General features: G+C 41.2%; 1 protein-coding gene across 1 annotated transcript in view; it reads right to left on the bottom strand.

Annotated features, from left to right (window-relative positions):
- EFHC2 (EF-hand domain containing 2) overlaps nt 1–20671 on the bottom strand; it is a 90977-nt gene that overhangs the window by 29592 nt on the left and 40714 nt on the right. Inside the window, exons 5-9 of the mRNA XM_034754024.1 lie at nt 16996–17247; nt 15747–15857; nt 15238–15376; nt 6089–6254; nt 4562–4704 (exon numbers count right to left, since the gene is read on the bottom strand). Coding sequence (XP_034609915.1) covers nt 4562–4704; nt 6089–6254; nt 15238–15376; nt 15747–15857; nt 16996–17247 — 811 coding nt within the window. The remainder of the gene's footprint in view (nt 1–4561; nt 4705–6088; nt 6255–15237; nt 15377–15746; nt 15858–16995; nt 17248–20671) is intronic.

Here is a 20671-nt window from a genome sequence, read left to right as displayed (position 1 = left end):
TGTAGAATCTTTTCTACTGCAGATTAGGATGTTTTGTACTTCAGGGTAATAGGATCTTTCCACTCAGGTCAGCTAGCCAGCACCCATGCCCTAAGGTGCAGGGAATGTGGATCCAGATGGAGAATCTCATAGTGCCTGAAATATTACATCTGGCTGGAGAGGCAATTGAATTGGAGGTTGGATGGAGAGATTCTTTAGGCGTAAAGTACCGGAATTGTCCTGGCCATGCTGAAACTATGATCATACTGGCTGCATCTTGCCTGAACGTCCTGAGAACACTCAGGATAAATGCAATGGTGCAGGAGTATAGAACCACTAAGGATCTCAGTGTAGTATGTCAGTCCTTTAGAGAGTGTAAGGCCTCATCTGCTTTAGCACTGAGGAGTTCGCATCCCTTGAATGGGAGATCCTCCATTGTTATTTGAATTTCGTTAGAGATCCCTAAAGAGCAGAGACATGAGGATCCCTTCTAGAAATGAAAAGCAACGAGGAGTCCTTGTGGCCCTTAGAGACTAACAAATGTATTTGGGCTATAACCCACTTCATCAGATGCATGCGTATGCCCAAACAAATTTGTTAGTCTCTAAGGGACCATGAGGACTCCTCGTTGTTTTTGATGATACAGACTAACACAGCTACCCCTCTGAAACTTATATAAATGAGGTTACCATAGATCTAGAATCTATACCAGCAGCATCACAGGCTGCTTGGAGTGATATGCATAACCACCTCACCTTCAGCAACGAGCAACTTAAATTCTTCCCTACTGTCTTAAAAAAGCCTGCCTACACATTTAGCCATGTAATCCCACTTCAGATAATTGTATTTTGCCAACCAGACTTGGTAGTTAATGATTCATTTGCAGGCTCGATGTCGAGTAATTTTCCTCATCCAAATAAATCTATTATTTGGGTTCCTTGTCTTTTGATGTTGCTTTGTGTTGCCTTCCACGTGATCTCTCTCATTCACCACAAGAACCACCCATAATGCCAGCCGTGTATAAAATTGCTCAATACCCTGGGAAGATACTAGGTGGCAATGATGATCTGAGCTCTTTGATGCTCATACCAAAGAGGCAGGTGTCTGCCAGAGCGATTTAGCTGATTCTAGAAGTCCATCTTTGATGGGCACTGCAAGAGATCCAAGTATGGACCTGTGTAGGATATCCAGAAGCTTCTGCGATTTTTCCTGTACTGCTTCAGCTGGAATCTCCAGCGTGTCAGCTATTCTGCATAACAAGTCCTGGAACAACTCATAGCCCTCTAGGGTTGAGGTAAATGACTCAGGGACAACAGTTTCATGCTGGGATGATGAGGACATGTGAAACTGGGTTAGGATGGCTTCTGCTTGGGATTCCTCACCGGGAACCATGAATGTCTGTTCAGCTGGGAGTGGAGCAGATTGGGTTGGTGGAGGTGAAGAAGGGGATCTAATCCTGGATTGGGAGGCAGAGACTGGCCTTCTAGCCTGATGCTTTCCTCTCACAGCCCAATACAGATAAAAGTACTGTTAAGCACAAGACACAGGTGGCCAAGGGAGAGGATACCAGAGAATTCTATCCCTCTTTGAGCTTCTATGTGAGGGTAATAGAAATCAACCCTTGACTCCCTCTCCGTGGTATGCTGCCTGAATATCTAGACCCCGGGGAACAAACTGGGCCAACCTCCCTACTGCCTGCAGAGCCCGAGGAGGAGAATATATAGTCCTCCTGGAGAGGAGGAGCTGTAGCAGCTGGTGTGCTAGGAGCACCTTTAGTCTGTGCCCTGGTTGGTACCACTAATGTACCTGGTACCAGTGTCAGAGCAGCAGTCGGTGCTGGAGGAGGCAGTTCCATCACTGCTAATAGTGGAGAGTCCAGCACTGAAGAGACCAGTAGGTCTTTCAATGCTATATAGGATTTCGATACTAATTATGTTGGTTTCAAAGACAGGTGAGTAGATGGTCATAGTGCCAGGGTTATTAGTATGAGAGACATGAGGGCCTCAATGCTGAGAGCTCTGTACTGAGAGATTTAAGCGTTACCAAGGGAGGCACAGTGAACGGTGCCGGACTGGGTGTCTTTTCTTCTGAAGTTTGAGAGGATTTATAATTCCTTGAGGAAGAGGACAGAGATCTCTTTCCTTTGTGGGTCCAGTGCTCTTTCCTTCCTCTGTACCCTGAGATTTTACCAAACTACAAAGATGGATCTTTAGGAGCAGCTGCTATTATTAATCATGTTTATTTTGAACAGTGACTATCACAATCAGGTCTTGGTCTATGAAGGAGGTTCCTAGGTGCTACAGTAATAAATGGGGGGGGGAGGGATAGCTCAATGGTTTGAGCATTGGCCTGCTAAACCCAGGGTTGTGAGTTCAATCCTTGAGGGGGCCACTTAGGGATCTGGGGCAAAATCAGTACTTGGTCCTGCTAGTGAAGGCAGGGGGCTGGACTCAATGACCTTTCAAGGTCCCTTCCAGTTCTAGGAGATAGGATATCTCCATATATTTTAAAAAAAATTATAAATAAATAAATACGACATTGAAGTGTCTAACGGCCAACAAAGAATGGACCCCTCTTTGCAAGACACTGTACAAACCCAGAGTAGTAAGTGGTCCTAGCCCCAAAGAGCTTACAGTCTAAATAGACAAGACAGACAGAGGGTGTGAGGAGTCTCTAACAACAGCAGAGTGAAAAGTGTGATAGCACCTAACAAACTAATTCCACAAGTTTTTAACTTTTTGTGGTGGTGTTAGGGTGTAGATTTACTTAGAAAGGGATTGGTTAAATGGAAAGAAAAGAGAATGGAGAGGGGACACTGAAGGGCAGGGCATGAGGGAGACAGGGTAAGAGGGGCAGGTGTGGAGTGAAGCTGAGGTGAAAAAAATGGGAGGGAGGGAGAGGGGTGTGTTGGAACGAACAGCCAATCAAACACAGGGCAGAGAAAGTCCAGTTAAAACTGTAGAAAATTCTCTGAATGTCCAGAGGTCCCTGTTTTGGCCATTTCTACTCCAGCCAGCTGGAGACTCTGGCCAGCTAGGCCACATGGCAAAGGAAGAGGGGAGGCACCACCTGGGTCCTAGTACGTCCAGAGTAGGGGGAAGTCTCCCCTGCACAGTTCAGGGTTCAAGGAGATGCTGGGGTGAGAGATGGCCCATGAGGCCCCATTTTCTCCCACCCCCAGTGCAGCATTCCCTAGTTTGGCTGCTTCTGCTCCCACTTTGACTTCAGGAGTTAAGGAGACAGCCAGAGCACTTTTAGATGGTAAGTATTAAGAAACTGCTACTCCAGGTGTCTCGGGGTTTGGAAAGGGATGCACTGACCTCTCCAGGAAGAATATTTTCAGAGGAGATTCTCTACCTCTTTGGGTTCTCATAGAAACTGATTTACACGTGGTACATGATTCTGTTATGTGCACCTCACCCAAACACAGCAAGCATCTAGTGTGCCCATCATTGGAAGGCACTACAGCCTCACAGGAAGAGGAATTTTTGAAGCCTGGAGATTTCTGCTCAGCCATTATGACTGATCTCAGTTCCAGAGCTAACTCATGGGAAAACAAAAAAGTGAATTTCCTTCTAAAAGGAAGAAAGGAATTACTATAAAAAATCTGTAACAATAACACTAACTAACTAACTACTAAGTACCTAACTATCCAGAACTATTTACCTGACAAAGAATAGGCCACATAATGAGCTAAGAAGCTTGGACACTGCAAGTTCCAACCCATACCCAGAGGAAGGGAGAAGGAAATGAAGGGTAGGGTCGCCCTGCCCTTTTGGCCCTCAGAGGCACAGGAATACTCAGGGCGCAGGCATGGTCCCCAAAGAACATTCTTGGCCCAAAGTATCTGGACTTAATTGTATTGGATGCATGCTCACCAACAGTGAAATACATATGGACAAGAACTTGAAGCACAGACCGTTCATCACTAGAAAGCCTGGATGAGCCGTCTCCTGGAATTCAAATCAATGTCACTCTAGCAAGTCACTAGGACAGCTACTGGCACAAGACCAAATTTACCCTTCGAATGCCAATAAACTGTGTATTGTTTAAGATATTGTTACATATATTAAAATAGATTACAATGATTTTGCTTTTATACTGTGCCTCTATATAATGGAAAACATATACAGTAGCTAGCATAATAATATTGATCCTGCAAAACATAGAACTTACTGTATGATTTCCAATGTGTTAAGTTTTCTATGGGTTTATCTCTATTTACCATCAATGACAACAATACAGTTTCTATACGTTATTTATAACAAAAGCAAGCTCCCCTGGGTAAGGTTTGCAAATAGAATATGTGCCACCATCTTTAGGAGCCAATAACTTTAAATGTTGTGAAGTGTTGTCTTACAACAAATGGTTTCATTCTGAGTATCACAGATTATAAATTAGCACAGCAAACTACTATTAAGGTAAAACAGTAGACCTCAGTCAAGCCTGAAAGAAACAGATGTAGATCTGACTGAATTCAAAAGGATTTGCACAGGCTTCCATTAGGACTGAGTTCGGCCATAGGGTTTAATCAAAGCAGCAGAACTCTTGGAATTACTTCCAGAGGGTTATCATCCCTTACCTGTATTTCGCTGTGGGGTCTCAAACACTGAAATTGTGTCATCACTCAGAAAATAAGAAATAATGAACTGCCGATCCTTGTCAATGGGATTATCAGTAATAAATTTTGCAAGAAAGCGCAGCAGGTTACTTTCGAGGCCTTTTCTATGAGGGTAGAAGAAGTGGAAAGAAATTCAGTACACAGTATGATGAAACTTTTCATTACTTGGAGATGTATTTTGTGAAATAAACAAAATGCATATTCTTGGTCTGGACAAGAAATGGAATGAAGTTCCCTATTTTTTCAAAAATAATTTTCAGATGGGGTTAACAAAGCCAAGCAGGGTCAGCCAGATAGAAAGGAATTATTTTTCCGGGCACAATTGGTTCTCTGATTACAGATTCTGATTACATTTGTATTCAATCTCAATTGCAAATCAGGCTCAAAGTTTATTTCCAGAAATTTCATTGGGGGAAAAAACATTTTTTAGATGTATTAATTTCAAACCTAAATACAAATCAAAATACATGTCAGGACCCGCTCCAGGAAATTTGGCCAATCAGATTCTTTTTCCACGTGGCTATTTTTTAAAATGTGAAAACTGCATGAATTCAACAATAGTAAATCTATTGATTTAGACGTTACTATTTCCAAATGTACCATGGTTATATAAATTATTAAAATTTTAATAAAGTCTTCTAAAAGCATTCTCCTTTTCTGAAGGCTCTACATGTGGGTTAATGGACCTCAGATCTGCAATGCAGCTTTGCTTTTTACTCAGGATTCATAAATCATGGCACTATCTATATAACCCACAATGGAAATAAAAGGTGCTAATGTTTTCATATTGCTATAGTACAACTGTGCATGAAAACCAGCCAACAAAGAAAGGAACTGTCAGGAAATCTCAAGAGAAACAAACGGTGGTTATATCATATTTGTGGATCTTCTGAAATTCTTTTTAGTCGTCTACACTTGGAGCCAGGGGTGTGATTGCCAGCTCAAGTAGATATACTCACACTAACTCTCATCCATCTAGCATGCTACAAATAGTAGTGGAGCAATGGTAACACGGGGAGCAGCAGCAGCAGTACAGGCTAGCCACCCCACGTATGTACCCATGGGGTCTGGTTGGGTCATAGTTGGGGCAGCTAGCCACAACCACCTCTCACCACTGCATGTATGTACTACCACAGCAACACTACTTTTTTTTAGTATGATAGCTCAATGAGAGCTAGTGCAAGTATGTCTACTAGAGATGGGAATCACATCCTAGCTCCAAGTGTGGACATACCCTCAGAGTCTGATCCAACGCCAAATGAAGTCAACGGAGTCCTTGTATTTATTTTAATGGGAATCAGATTAGACCCTAACTTCACAGAAGACGGTATTTGCCTCGTTCACAGAAATGCCGAATGCAATGTTGCTAACCAAGTCCTAATATACCCGGACACTTAAGTAAGGTAACCTTGACATTTCACCTAGCACCCCTCTCCCCTGCAACCAGGAATTAAAAAAATTAACTGGGATTATCTTTCACTAAAATACCTGTCTTTCTCCATGAATTTCTTGAAATCTTTCTGGGGAGGTTGAGGAAGAAGGCTCAAGCAGGAGCATAGAGAATCCTCTTCAGAACCAAATCCAGTGTACGGTGGAAACTTATTTTCTATTTTTGAAGGAGGTGGAGCCTTGAATGGAATTGGGGTAAAATCCTCTATAAGAAAATAAGACAGCAAGATTTTTTTTCAGATCATGCTATTTTATTAAAGATATTGCATTTTCAGTATAGATGTCTATTAATATATTCGTGTAACAAAGCAGAACCTCCCCCTTTAAATCAGGGGTCCCAAACATATGGCCTGCAGAGTTAATTCCATAGGTGCCGACCTCACTGGCAGCCAAGCTCCCCGTCCCCATCCCCAACCCCCCACCTCCCAAGCACGCTGCTTCCCCACTCCTCTGCCTACCTCCCAGCGCTTCCAGCTGTTTGGCAGCACTTAGGACTTTCCAGGAGGGAGGGGAGAGGAGCGGGGACACGGCGTGCTCGGGGAGGAGGCGGAGCTGGAGCGGGGATTTGGGGAAGGGGTTGGAATAGGGGCAGGGAAGGGGTGGGAGGAGGTGGGGCAGGGGCAGGGCCTCATGGACTAGATGAGCAGTCTGGGGTACAAAATTCAGCATGTATGATTCTTTGCTGTGAGAAGTTGGGAAAAATGTTTGTTAAAAGTGGCAACGTATTTTGTATGAATAGTTACTTTAAAAAGTTACTGCCATTAAAGCTATGTTGATAGACTGTTCATGTAGATCATCATCAGTGTTACTGACCACATAAGGAATAGTTACAGGTGTTTATATTTTATTAAAACCCTTCTTCGCATTACAGTTTTTAAAAAGTCAATACATTGACTTTTAATAGCATACTAGATTACTCTTCATTTTTTTAATTTTTGACTATACTTTTGTATCGTTGTATAAAAAGGTGTCAGTGATGCAGTCCTCGGGCCAAAGCACTAGTCTTCATGTGGCCCTAGTGGTGATTTGAGTTTGAGATCCCTGCTTTAAATCATGCTTGCTTCACTATTTATAGGGTGAAATGCAAGCCTTATTGAAATCAATGGCAAAACTGCTATCATAATTTCGATGGGGCCAGGATTTTGCCCATGCCCTATAATGTTTGGAAGAAATCAGTCAATAGTAAGGGAAATATTATTCCTAAACAGAAGAACCAAATTTTAAAACCACTTTTCAACTCTTATCCCTTGGGATCATTCCACAATTCAAATTCCTTGCTTGTGATATTTTTTGATCTGCTTTTTGTCAATTTCTATGTTTGTATTGGAAGAACTCAAATGTTTATGTCAGTCTTGGCAAGTTGCCAATAAATTCAGTCCTATCCCAAATACATCCACCTTTTCTGAAGCTTTACTTTTATAGTCTTTCCCCTACCCTACTCTTAAATATTGCCTGAGCTCCAGACTCACTCATCAGCACTATTCCACAACTATGATCCCTTTCTCCATATGAACATGACCAATAACCAATCTGTCCTTTCTTCACATATGCTTGTCAACTCAACAAGCTGTTATAAGGTCCACTCTGATCCCTATATCTAGCGAAAATCCTGCTGCCCCAGTGTCAGCTGCTGCTCTGGTGTGCCATAGTTGCTCCCCTGAACCTGTTTTTCCCAGTATTACAACTTGCATCGGCTATTGAGGCTTACAGCCAACAGAAGAACCTAGATAGATACAGTCTTGATGATTATATTCCCTGAAAATAAAGTTTATTAACGTGGAAGCAACACTGATAGATGCTGGAAAATAAAAGTACAACGCACTAGGCAAAGCACCAGCCAGAAGGATGTCACAGCATCCACGGTCCAGGAAAGAACTGAGGGCCTCAGAAAGGCAGTGTACAACAATGGCCACAAAGAAGAATGGGTTTTTTTCTTCCCAACCATTGTCTCTTCTACCTGGAGTGGGAGAGATTTAATTCACCATTTTTTCCCTTTTCATCACCAAAACAAAAGTATCCAGTGAAAATGGTGAAATTTACACATATTTCTATAGGGAGAAAAACTGATTGAATGAATAATGCATTTTTTAACTGAAACATCCCCAACATTATTGTACTGTAGGTTTGGTTTCGGCCCATGTAGAGGAAAAGAGTGAAATTTGGGCCAATCCAAACTTTTCCTGAAGTGCTTTTTCAGTCTACATATCTATTTGAAATAGGGGTTCTCAAACTATGTCGGGACCCCAAAGTGGGTCACAACCCCATTTTAATGGGGTCGCCAGGGCTGGCATTAGATTTTCTGGGGCCAAAGCCAGAGAGCTTCAGCCCTGGGCAATGGAGATCAGGTTACAGGCCCCCTGCCTGGGGCAGTGGGACTCAGGCTTTGGCTTTGGGGAGCTCAGGTGGGCTCAGGCTTTGGTCCCCCTCCTGGGGTCATGTAGTAATATTTGTTGTCAGAATGGGGTCGCAGCACAATGGAGTTTGAGAACCGGTGATTTAGAACATGCTAATAAACGAAGATCACAGCAACCTACTCTTTTAAATTCAGATTTATCTAAGACAGGTTTGTTGTTGAAAAGTACAGCAAGAATTCAGATGTCAGAATTTCTCCTAAGTAAAGTCCTAAACACAAGAAGCACCTTCTCCATCCTTCCTTCAGCAGTTACTTCTACTGCAACATATCCTGTTGAGAAGAAGTTCTTCATGGAAAAGCTAATGCCTCCTCTTGAACCAGTCAAGAGGAGTTTCTATAAAAACAAAGCAGCCAATGTATTTCCCTCAGAAGTTACACAGGCCCTTTCCATGATATAGCGCAACTAGTCTGGGAGGGCTCAAATACTAAATCAATAAATAAAAAGAAGTCTCCTGCTAGGAAATTTTCAAATTTTACACCAAAAACCATCACTGTAACAGAGTAGCATCATATAAGTAAACACATGACAAAACAAACATTATTTCTGGCAATACTGATCCTCTCTAAACAATTTCAATATAGTGCATGAGGAGTTACATGTGCGACTCTAGTTAAAAAACAAACACTGTGTACATAAGTCTCTGCATACTGAGAAGGGGGGGAAATCCCTATGAGTTTGTATGTTGAATCACAAGGTGATCACACATGTATTCTCTATTTGAAAAAGAACTATCAGATTTATAATATTGATTATTCTCAACTACGGTAGCTTTAATTTGTGGGGCTTACATAACAAATGGAACACTGATTAAGATCTTTCTTGCACTCCAACAGTGCCACCTAGTGTGTGTCTAGTAGACAAGTCAAAGATAATTGCTCAATTTAGTTTTACTCTCTTGGTACTCAGCATTTGTACATTTGTTTTAATGTGTCAGTCATACCTATAATCAACCATGCTTAATATAGCACAAATAAGTCATTATATCAACAAAATACCATAGCTTTCAATTGCTGTGTATTTAGGTGTCCATTTTTTGTCTTCCCAGGCCCCATTACATAAAGCCAATCTAGATTGGGCTCTGTGTAATTATGTACTATTTATGTGTGGTCTTTAACTTTGACCCTCAGAACCAATTCCTAACAATTTAATGATGTGTTATCCCTGAACTCATATTTTATCTCTATTAAAGTCCTGAAAGTCTGTAACAAAACAGTTAAGCAGAAGTATTTTTTGAACATTTATAAATATGTCTCTTGCTGTAACAATCTGCAGAGTAACCCAATGTTCTTATATGTTCTTCCCAAAAAACATCTTGCAAATCATTAGGGAACAATGCAGAAAATAAAGTAAGTGAAGTTCATTTATTGAAGTCTGAATACTAGTGATATCATAGCAGTATTTTCGGAAGCCTTCTCAATCCATAGCTAACTTTTCACACACAGCACTTGATCTCCCAATGATCTGCTGCACAACATCTATCCATCTCCTCACTGGTCGCCCCCTACTACAATGACCTTCTACCATTCCTGCCAACATTTTAATGTGAATTTACTGTGGTATTGAAAGCCGTGGGTAATGAAATCCTATTCATGGACAGGACAGGTACACCATAGGCACTGGCAGTTTTCTCCACAATGCTGCATCAATGCACCTCAATCCTGAAACTGAAGGATCATCTCTATGGGTATGTCTTCAACCCACAGTTAACCTGGGTGATTGGTATCTGGGTCTGAGCACCTGGGTTAGGTGCCCAAGTGTGAGTGCCCCATCTGCAAAGTCCTACCCTATTTAATGTGTTCTCACTGTTTCTGCCTTCGGACATGCATGTCTGGGGGGATGGGAGGGAAGTATATCCCATGCTCCTTTGCTGTAGAATTCATTCCCAGTCAGTTGAGGGAGAATTTGTCTGTCTGGAAGGACTGTGGGAAGGGCATCGGAGGACTACTAGAACATGAGTGATTTTGTCTACATCTTCACTGCAAAGTGGGTGGGTTCTAGCCTAAGTGAAAGTGGGGTCTAACCCATACCTCCAGCTGAGCAATGTAACCTAGCCTGGGCTTAAAGCACCCTCAGACCTGAGTCAGAGGATTTTCTATCTAGATATTAGGGAACTCAGGCTAAAACCCAGGTAAGAGCTGGAGTTATCTGTGTAGTGAAGATATACTCTATGCATGAGAGAGCAGTTCAGTCTCCAGAGCAATTCAAGGAGCCTTACTGTGGTGCTGTTTTTTATGATCAGAACACCTGTCCACTGACACCATCAAATTCATTTCACATAACACACTGAATAGTCACTACATTCTAACCACTTTCAATCACAAAACAAGATCTGAACCAGCAACATAAAGGCGAAAAACTTTATAGCCCATTATTAATCCCCAGAGCCATCCAGTCCCCCTTAAGAATAAAAAAAAACTTGAATATTATGTAGTCTTCTCAGTAGCAAAAATGGTAATAAGGACCAGTTCGGTGGCATAGCAAAAGCATTATGCTAGCAAGAAATCAGCTTTCAAATTTGAGATTTCATCTTTTGCTTTCAATTTCAATGGCATTTTAAAAGTACCAGTGAAGGGGTACTTGCAATTCCCTTGGACTGAAAACAGATGACTAGCGCTGGACATAATTCTTGGTTCATGTGTCTGCCAACAACCAACAGGTATAGAAGAGGCCTCCCCTAGTTTCCAACTTTATTTTAGTGAAATGGGATCCTGCTTCACAGTTCACCTACCAAGGAAAACAAGGAGGTAACGCCTCCTTTTCTCCTGCCTTCCAAAAGGAATATTACAAGAGCACCTATTTGTCACATGGTTGGCAGTGCAGCCAAAAATGTGACCCTATGTATTTTGGCTCACAAGAAATCCCTCTTCCCCCTCCACATAATATTTAATTAATAAATAATAGAAAGGTATTTAAGAAAGGACACTTCTTACTCTACTTCTGTGCTGTGATGAGATAAATATAGTTCTCCTCAGAGACATACTCATGAGTAAATTTCCCATTTCATTTGGGTATGCATTGTTTATAATGTATATGTGGCCATTGCTGCATTCAGATCATCCTTCTCTTTCTGTGCAGCTGCATTAGCAAAATTTAGGCAGAATATATCCCACATTAAGGTGTCTTTCCCTTGCATTCAGATCAGTGCTGCATTCATCCATAATAATGTCAGGCTTCCTGCTGAAGGGCATGAGCTATCGTTTACAAAGCCGCTGTCCTTTGAAAAATTTCCCTTTGCTTTCACAAATATTATGCCGAGGAAAACAGGCAGAAACATTGGAAACCTATTGATGAGCATAACCACTGCACTTCAAGAGAAATCTCCTCGTCCTCCTAAAAGGCAATTCTATCAGCATACAACTCCTGCTGAAGCCATATAGTCAAATAAATGCTTGTACAAAGAACAACAGGGGGTAAGATGAGTAACTCAAAATCACAACAGCAACAGTGAGCTCGGTCCGGCAAGGTGCTGAGCATTCTGGTCCCAATTTAACAAAGCCCTTAAGCAAGTGCTTAATCTTTGCCAAGGGCACAGTCCTACTGAAGACAAGTTAAAACTAAGCACCTGCTTAAGTGCTTTGCTGGCTCAGGGACAGAGTGCTGAGCACACTGCATGATCAAGCCCACTGAGAGTACATGGTATTTCTGCCCACTCCAAATAAAGTGTGCACAAGCTCAATGGAGGACAAACATACCCTCTTCCTGGGGTTTGAATTTATAGGTAACTCACAAACAACAAAACATAAACCCCAACCTTGAGCTTTCTCCCCCAACCCTACTTGTTCCAAGAGTTACCCACAGGACCTCCTTGTCTCTACCTTTAGTCCCCTCTGACTAAAAGGTCATGCCTTTTTATATCATGATAGGGAATCCAGGGGGTTAACACATGTCACAGTAAATCAGCAGAACTTAGCAGCTTTATGCAAGGTTCTAACCCCCGTTAACAAGGTGGGTCACATCAAGATGCCTGCATTTCTACATAGAATTATAGATCCTACCACCTTATTACACACTATTTATTTTTCTGATGTGTGTGTGGGAAACACTGTGCCATTCTGCCCTCTCATAAACTTGCACAACTAGCTGAAGTTAATATCCATAAACTAGTACCCGCAGTCAACCAGCCACTATTACACTAAAGAAACAACCTTTGCGGTCGTAATATTTAGCTGTATTACTTGGTGGGCAGATAATGGTTGTGTGTGTTCCACTTACCACACCACCCCAATTACGGAAGCCCCATTCACCATTCCAGTAATCACAGTATGGACATTCTTAATTTTAACAACATGTTCTGACGGATCTTGTTTAATGCCTGGCATATTTGCACCAGTATTGTTCCAACTGTTTTCTTCTAATGCCAACAAATGAGACAAGAAGCAGTATTCAATATGTGTAGATAGCTTTAATAAAGGCTTCTACCGTAATATTAGGCCAACCTCCAGAGAAATAAAATGGTGGCCTTCCTCCTTCTGATGTTTTTCAGCCATTCATTGTTGTCATTCTATAGCGCTACAGTAACTCATTCCACCAAGGAGTTAATTGGACTTTGGTCCAAACTCTGTGTTCCATCTGGTCATGAGTCTGGGTCACAAACACATCTACCCAGATATCTTGTTTCACATGTCAGAAAAGGGCTGTAGCAGTACTTTTCTCACCACTTTTGAGCAGTCCATATACTCACTAGTTTCTATTCACTGGATAACTAAAATCGATGGTAGGATAAACTGCTCTTCCAAGAAGACACCCATACTAAAAACAGCTCTGATTCTGACTGGGGAATTCTGGGATCGCTAAACTAAATCCCATACTCCCAGAATGTTTTGCCATCTTGGAGAAAATGCTGATTGTTTTCCAAAATTCAGTCCTCCAGTTTGCAATTCTTGAGGCACTATGGGATACCTGCTGTAATGATCCAAACTGCACAGATTCTGTATAGTAGAGATCATTAAGTGTAGATTTGCCAGCATTTGTTGTGAGGATGCACTGAATCATCTCAAACACCTAAACTCAGCAACAGTTTTCAGAAAATAGATCTGACATCTTTACAAAATGCATTGTGATGAGAAGAATATGAATCATAGAATCATAGACTTTAAGGTCAGAAGGGACCATTATGATCATCTAGTCCGACCTCCTGCACAACGCAGGCCACAGAATCTCACCCACTCACTCCTGTAACAAACTCTTAACCTATATCTGAGCCACTGAAGTCCTCAAATCATGGTTTAAAGACTTCAAGGTGCAAAGAATCCTCCAGCACATAACCTGTGCCCCACGCTACAGAGGAAGGCAAAAAAAACCCAGTGCCTCTGCCAATCTGCCCTGGGGGAAAATTCCTTCCTGACCCCAAATATGGCGATCAGCTAAAACCTGAGCATGTGGGCAAGACTCACCAGCCAGACACCCAGGAAAGAATTCTCTGTAGTAACTCAGATCCCACCCCATCTAACATCCCATCACAAGCCATTGGGCATATTTACCGCTAATAGTCAAAGATCAATTAATTGCCAAAATTAGGCTATCCCATCATACCATCCCCTCCATAAACTTATCAAGCTTAGTCTTGAAGCCAATGTACACACATGTTCAGATGTACATTCTTGTTCAAACTCTGACTGAAGGTAGGGATATCGGAATAGGGAGGTGGAAGAATCAACAGCCTTTATGTAGGATCATTTTATTGTCCTGGTTTTGAAATAAAAACAGTCAAGAGCACAACATGCAAATCTGGGTTGGTCTTAAATAGATCACGATAGATGACCCATGTTCAAGAAAGATGAATTCAAACAGGCACAGGTGTAGAAAAGGGTTACTAGGATGATGAGGGGAATGGAGCCCTACCTTACAAGAGGAGGCTAAAAGAGCTTGGCTTGTTTAGCAAAACAAAGGCTGGCACGGGATATAATTGCTCTCCCTCAATACAGGGAGGGTGAAGAGATATTTAAGCTATGGGACAATGTTGGCACAAGAATAAATGGGTATAAATTGACCATGAATAAATTTAGGTGGGAAATTTGAAGAAGGTTTCTAACCATCAGAGGGGTGAGGATCTGGAACAGCCTCCCAACAGGAACTGTAGAGGCAAACAAACTAATTAGCTTTAAGATAATTTATGAAGTAGGACTGTATGACAGGGTTGCCTGCACTGAGAGAGGACTGGGCTAGGCACCTCTGGACATCTCTTACAGTTCATGCCTTATGTTCCTAAAATCTCACACTTCAGGGGCTTCTGGTAGGTCTCACTCATATGCTCAGGGTCTAACTGACCACCATATCCAAGGATGGGAAGCAATATTCCCACAAGTCAAATGGGCACAGATATTGGGCATTTTTTGCCTTCTTCTGCAGCATGGATCACAGGTCACTTGCTAGGAACATCTGGGTATATCTTACTAAATCAATTCCCTGCCATTGCACTGGTGCACCTCAGTCCTGTTCACTGACTTTGGCACACAATAGTTCAGTTTCCTGAAGACTGTAACACTTTGGTCTAATTCTGGTTGTTGGGCTTGGTCTGGATGTGGTTGGGTGGCGTTTAGTGGTCTGTGATGTGCAGGAGGTCAGACGGGTGGTCCTTTCTGGCCTTAACTCTATAACAACTCCACTGGGACCCCTGCAAAACTACTATTTTGCTGTTAGCTACTTAAAGCAGATTATATATTGCTCCAGGTTTCTAATTCAAATAAATAAAAGCGTTTCTATTAATAGAGAATAACCTTTTAAAAATTCAAAGTTTAAAAGCAGGCACAGAAAAGGATAAATATAGCTACTTACTGATTCCATACTTTGTCATATAATATTCTTTAGTAAATTCATCACAGTCACAGAGTTTTACCCTCCTTCCCCAAACATTGATCACTGCCCCTATTGTCAGGTCAGAGTCTTTGTAAAATTCCTGATGCACAGTTCCTGTCTAAAAAAAGAAAAAAAGATTTAAGAAGCACCTCTATGGAACTTTCTAAAAAAACAAAACAAAACAAAACAAAAACAACAACAAAAAAAACACCACTGTTGAAATTTTACATAAATATTTGATCTTTAACAAAAAAACCCTCCATATTTCACATTTTAGATGTTTTTACTCCCACTCCAAGCTAAAGCTTTTTCTAAACATTTTCACAAACACTGCATATTAAATTTCAACACTGCTCATTTAAGCAGTTCTACAGTGACACCAACATTCTTACAAATAACCTTCTTTGTTTTAAATAAGCAGGATGTTAGAAATGATAAAACAACATCTAATTACATTAGATGGCCTGAGGTATTCAAAAATATCTGACCTTACGATTGTCCAGAATGTAACGGCCTTTATTTCCTACTAAGCCTCCAAACACATTGAGAACTGTGCGATCTGTGATTGCACCAGGCTGATACAGCCCTGCTGGAGCATACTGCAAGGAAAAAGAACAGACGCTTAAGAACAGAGACTTCAGTTACCAAACAAAACCAGTAGTTGTATGAGACAATTTTTATGTGACTGTTTTTGTGTGAACATTTTTAGTGACCATATTGAGGTGTGCTAATGTTACTGACCTCCAAAGCCCACTCTGCTGTTCAAACTATACATTCAGAGTCCTACTGTGCACCCAAGGGCACAGTCTCTTTCTCTGAAGCAAATGGAAAGCAAAGGTTGGCACAACTAAAGTATTGCATATCTTATTATTATTGCTGGTAGTTATTATATTATTGTAGCATGTAAAAGCTGCAAACAGGATTGGGGCCCTATTGTGTTGGGTTCTGTACAAATATAGAAAAGAGCTAATCAGCCTGTTCTATTGTGATGAATGTTCCTATAGGAGGTTTTTAATTTATACTAGTAATTTATTCTAGTTATAACCAAAAAAAAATACAAAACATTTTTAGATGAAGAATCAACTAGATGTGCGTATAACTAAAACAGATCTCATTATCTTTAATGTAACCCCAGTCCCTCCTGTATACCATCCCCATTTTGGGTAATCCTTTGCTGCCCCTTTCTCTAACTTCCATTGACTTCAGAGAGAAATAGACCCTTGAATCCCAATCCTTCAATGAGCAGTGCATGGGTACAGGGTCTGCTAAGTCAGAGCTCATTGCAAGATCAGGGTCCCAGACTGTTGGTTCTTTAAGGCAGGGATCTGTTTATTTTTTAACTTGGCCTGTAAACACCTATGGCTTACAAAATTAAATATTATAACAAATATTAAAAGCAAAGGAGGGGGGAAATAATTCATCACTGCATTACTCCAGACTTATAATGGTTCAAGTCTATCACCAGTATAAAAATGGAATGACACAAAAACATTGTATTCAAACTCTAAAATGGTAAATAAGTTATGGAGGACTAAACTAATTAGTAGACCCTCTCTAAGGTCCTGATCTAATATCCATTGAAGTTAGAAAAAAATCCCATAATTGTGATTATTCTCAGTCATTTTGATAATATACTATAATTATCATTATACTCCTAATACAGGCACTTCAAAATAATGCATTTAAGCTGTTAGTTGGCAAAAGAACTTAAAATATGCTGTATTTTTTATTCTTCACCTTTGGTAGCTTCTTCCTATTGAGGAAAAGTGGAACAGCATCGCGGCCTGAGTTTACTGGTATCACTTCTTTTATTTCAATAGTATCATCAGCCAAAAAATAGTGCAGAATAAGTTCTCGTGGGTCCCCAAACGTGGATTCTGTATCATCCCACATACAGTAAAAACGTAAAACGTGTCCATCGTGCTCCAGAAACTGTCTCAGAGTGTCAAAGCGCTCATAAGGGCGCAAGGGCTTCATACTATCTGCTATCTGAAGATCAAGGAGAAATGAAAGAGAGTTTTAAAATTACATGTTCTCAAGTGCAGAAAAAAACAGGGTAAAGACATGTTCTCAGATTAGTTTTAAGGGTTTCAAATTATGTAATTTAGCTACAGTAAATCAAACACAACATAGCCAAAGCACTACTCTCGGTATATTTTTGAAAAGATCAATTATTTTAGACTTTTAAATCCTTGTTTCTCTTGCTATAAACAGTCCTTCAGATCAAAAAATTGTCAAGTTTTTAATGAGAAGATATTAATAACCTGTGCAACACAAGTTTCAACAAATTATGTCTGGTACCTATATGGCTACATTTCATGATAAAAATCACTTTCTGATTTCTTTGAAGATATTTTATATCAGTAATTAACTATTGTGGAAGAAAGGTTAAACTAAAAAAAATTTTTACAGGATTTAACAGATAATGATTTGGTTATATGGAACCTTGAGCTACAAAGTGATCTATGTGGTTTACACTTATTGAATGGGGTATATTCCCTTCTTGGCATGCACTCATTTGTATAAATAGGAATTACACTTATGCTTCAAAATGAAAATATATCCCATTTAGTATAAGATCTGAAAAAGCAGCAGTTTCCAGTCATAGGAAGTTGCAGGATGGAGAAGTATTGCATTATATCTTATCCTGGGCTAAAGTTTTAGGCCCCAATTTAGGACAGCTTTTATATATGTTTAACTTTAAACACATGCTTAATGCTGTCCTGAATACGTATGCTTTGCTTAATTGAGAACTTGCACTGTCCAAAGAGGATGAAAGATGGCAGAATGGTGATTTTAACTGGCAAAAAATATGTAAAATTGTTGCTGAAAAAAAGCATAGGATGCAGTCAAAGAGATGATATAAACCAAGGTGTTTGAAATTAAAAAATAACTGTTGATTTGGAGTTTTCAAGGCTTCTGCAGAGCTTACATAATTGTTTTAGAAACAGACTAAACTTGATCAATCGAGACAAATTTTTGATGGTTTACATGTGGACGCATCCTTTGACCTTTATAGCACTTAGATGGGACAACTTTTGGATATTTTCTTCTCCTTAAGGGGAACTTAAAAACTTTCTAGAATGTGATCCTAAGCTTTGCACATCCATGTCACAACCAACCAGCACCAGCATTTCCATCATAGCCACCACCCTCCCCCAACGTTGGAATGCAGGGATTTACCATCACACAATTTGGCATTCTTTTCCCTAGACCTCCAAGGTGCTGTGAGCAGACTAAACAAGAAGAGGGAACTAGGCAACATCACTTTTTCCATGGCGGTGTCTGAGCAACTGCAGAGATGTGAATCTAACGTTCCTACTGCACCTTGTTTGTGTAGCATTTTCCACCCCCACCTTATTCCTCCTGCTTCTCTCTCATCTTTCTCTTTTTGCCATGTGCTTATTTAGAGCTTGGTTTAGCCAACCAAGAGAGGCTTCACCCTTGTTCAAAGTGGTCCTGAGCAGCCCAATCATAGTAAAATAAAAGATTTGTCTTCCACTGACTAGTCACAGAAAAATAAGAACCACAAAACCGGCTGGAATTTGCACTACAGCTGTGTGTATGATTTTCCAGTAGTTGAACTGGAAATACCAAAAGAGAGAAGCTTCATTTTCATTCTTCTCTCTCTCTCCCCATTTGAGTGGGTTTATTTTGCATTATCTTAAAAAAAAAAAATAGGATTGACCTTTAGCAATAAAAGCTATCGAGCAAAGACATCCATTACCAACTAAGAGCTCATCAACATTAGGAAAATTCATCCTGGGTGTGTTTTCACACAGGTGTATTCTACAGAGTCAGATTAAGACAAAGGGATAGGCCCAATACCTGGAGTCATGTGATGAGTTCAAAATTTCAGTTTTCATTTGACAAAAAAAATAAAGGAAGTTTCTAGCCCTTGTAGTTATGGTGAAAAGTTTGAAAACATCAACAAAGGACAACTAGTGCACAGATGTCTGCCTGAGACTGCAGACAGCCTGACACAGCTTCCAAGATGTGTAGGCTGCGCCATGGATCTTTATGGGGTGTTAAATCCCATTGTCACTGCTGGTCACTGTCACAGAGGAGCCTCAACAACAGGAAGGGAGAGACAGACATGTGGGATCTGTACTAATTGCTGCTTCCATGGATGCTGGCTGGACCCCTGACAACTGTCTGCAAACCCCTGACCACAACTCCCACTAAGGGCAGGTCAGAAAAAAAGCACAATGCCTCCTCTCCTCCATGCTGATGAGGAAGAAAAGGAGACACAGCCCTCAAGAAAGTGACCAGGGAAAAATCTCTTGTTGCTACTCCCACTGCTCTTCCCTGATTTGTGGGGAGAGAGATCCCAAACCCTGCAAAAAACAAAAATCTATACAGGGTTTAGGAACTGACAGGGAGGGAGACTTGGTGGGATGTGTGCATGTGCACATGAAACTGGAAGCTTGTGAGACAGAGTGGGTGCCAGGCAAGGATGTGACTGGGACCTTGGGAATGCAAGAATTTGTTTCATGTAACACAGTGGTTCCCAAACTTGTTCCACCGTTTGTTCAGGGAAAGACCCTGGCGGTCCAGGCCGGTTTGTGTACCTGCCGCGACCGCAGGTTCGGCCGATCGCGGCTCCCACTGGCCGCAGTTCACTGCTCCAGGCCAATGGGAGCTGCTGGAAGTGGCGGCCAGTACGTCCCTTGGCCCGCGCCGCTTCCAGCAGCTCCCATTGGCCTGGAGCAGCGAACCGCGGCCACTGAGAGCCACGATCAGCTGAACCTGCGGACACAGCAGGTAAACAAACCGGCCCGGCCCACCAGGGGCTTTCCCTGCACAAGCAGCAAAACAAGTTTGGAAACCACTGATGTAACATATAGTTTTAATAAGCAGAGAGGGTAGGGACTAATGAGGACATAGAAAAGTGCCCAAATGAATGAGTCTACAGTCACACATGTGCTTGGACCACAGAATCATAGAGTTAGAAGAGACTGCAAAGGTCATCTAGTCTAACCCCCTGCCAAGATGCAGGATTTGTTGTGTCTAAAACACCCAAGACAGATGGCGATCCCTATCCAAACTCCCTTTGAAAACCTCAAGTGAAGGAGCTTCCCTAGGCAGTCTGTTCCATTGCTCTATTGTTTTTACAGTTAGGAAATTTTTCCTGAGATTTAATCTAAATCTGCTATGCTGTAGTTTGAACCCACTGCCTCTTCTCTCTTTCTACAGAGGGAAGGACAACAACTTTTCTCCATCTTTTTTTCTGGCAACCTTTCAAGTACTTGAAGACCACTATCACGTCCCCTACTGAATCTCCTCTTTTCCAAACTAAACATACCCAGTTTCTTCAGCCTTTGCTCACATGGCTTATGTTCCATCCCTTTGATCACCTTTGTTGCTAGCATCTGGATCCTTTACAGTTTCTCTACATCCTTTGTATACACTG

This window comes from Trachemys scripta, chromosome 1, assembly GCF_013100865.1.
Source record: "Trachemys scripta elegans isolate TJP31775 chromosome 1, CAS_Tse_1.0, whole genome shotgun sequence".
NCBI classification, from domain to species: domain Eukaryota; kingdom Metazoa; phylum Chordata; order Testudines; family Emydidae; genus Trachemys; species Trachemys scripta.
Note: the sequence above shows the minus strand (reverse complement) of the source record. Positions and strands in the feature narration are given on the sequence as shown.